The following is an 802-nucleotide window of genomic DNA, read 5'->3' as shown; positions in this document are numbered from 1 at the left end:
GAGCAGGGTGTCCAGGAGGAAGGGAAGTTGAAACAGTTCAGCGTATTATGTTAACTGTCATTATAGATGTTATTTAATTCAATGCATGTAACACTCGTTTCTTTCAGCTATCTAATTAATCAAATTCAATACTTACTCATAAACCGATAAAATTTGTGGTAAGCAAAGGCACACTGGAACGGCTAGGAAAACGCCTTTATGTCCATGTGAACAAGGGGTGCCAACAATACAAGCTTCATGGGATGACGTAACCTATTATTATTTATAACGCTATTATAAACAAAAGCTACTCACTAATTTTTGTCATATCACATTCGAAACGCACTGACAGCACGAACACTGCTCGGCTGACTCAGCGAAATTGCTACAATTACAATTAATCCCTTCTTACTCTTGTGATAAGTGAAACCACACTAGAACAACTGGAAAACGTCACTGCACCAACTTCAACTTACTCAGAGCGCCATCAGAAAAAATATCGTATTCGCTTGACGCCAATGTAATGCTGTCATGGATAAAATGCGTACACTGTACGATGCAACTGCAATCGGGTGCAAATTCAATACTTACGGATGCCACATTTAGAACGAAATGATCTGAACATGACTTATCACGGTGCCCAAAACAAATAAAACTCCATAAAAGCTCAGGTGATGACGTAATCTGTAATTACAGATTTTACCAAATTCTACATATATCTGATACGCCCATCGTCTTGCTATCTAATGAAACAAAGTCAATACTTACTGTTTTTTGTCATACGTCTTTTGAACGCTATGTCAGCAACTTCAACAACCACTGT

The 802-nt window shown here is 38.0% G+C and overlaps 1 protein-coding gene across 1 annotated transcript; it reads right to left on the bottom strand.

Annotated features, from left to right (window-relative positions):
* Positions 1-132: 132 nt before the first annotated feature.
* Positions 133-663, bottom strand: Tsp_15746 (hypothetical protein; the record flags this gene model as incomplete). The annotated part of the gene is made up of 3 exons (XM_003366134.1): positions 133-252; positions 330-364; positions 456-663. Coding segments are annotated over 3 exons (363 nt in total), but the record flags the coding sequence as incomplete, so codon positions are not given.
* Positions 664-802: the final 139 nt, after the last annotated feature.

Source organism: Trichinella spiralis (assembly GCF_000181795.1).
Source record: "Trichinella spiralis strain ISS 195 chromosome Unknown Scfld6506, whole genome shotgun sequence".
NCBI lineage: Eukaryota > Metazoa > Nematoda > Enoplea > Trichinellida > Trichinellidae > Trichinella > Trichinella spiralis.
This window is presented reverse-complemented; position numbering and strand designations above follow the sequence as displayed.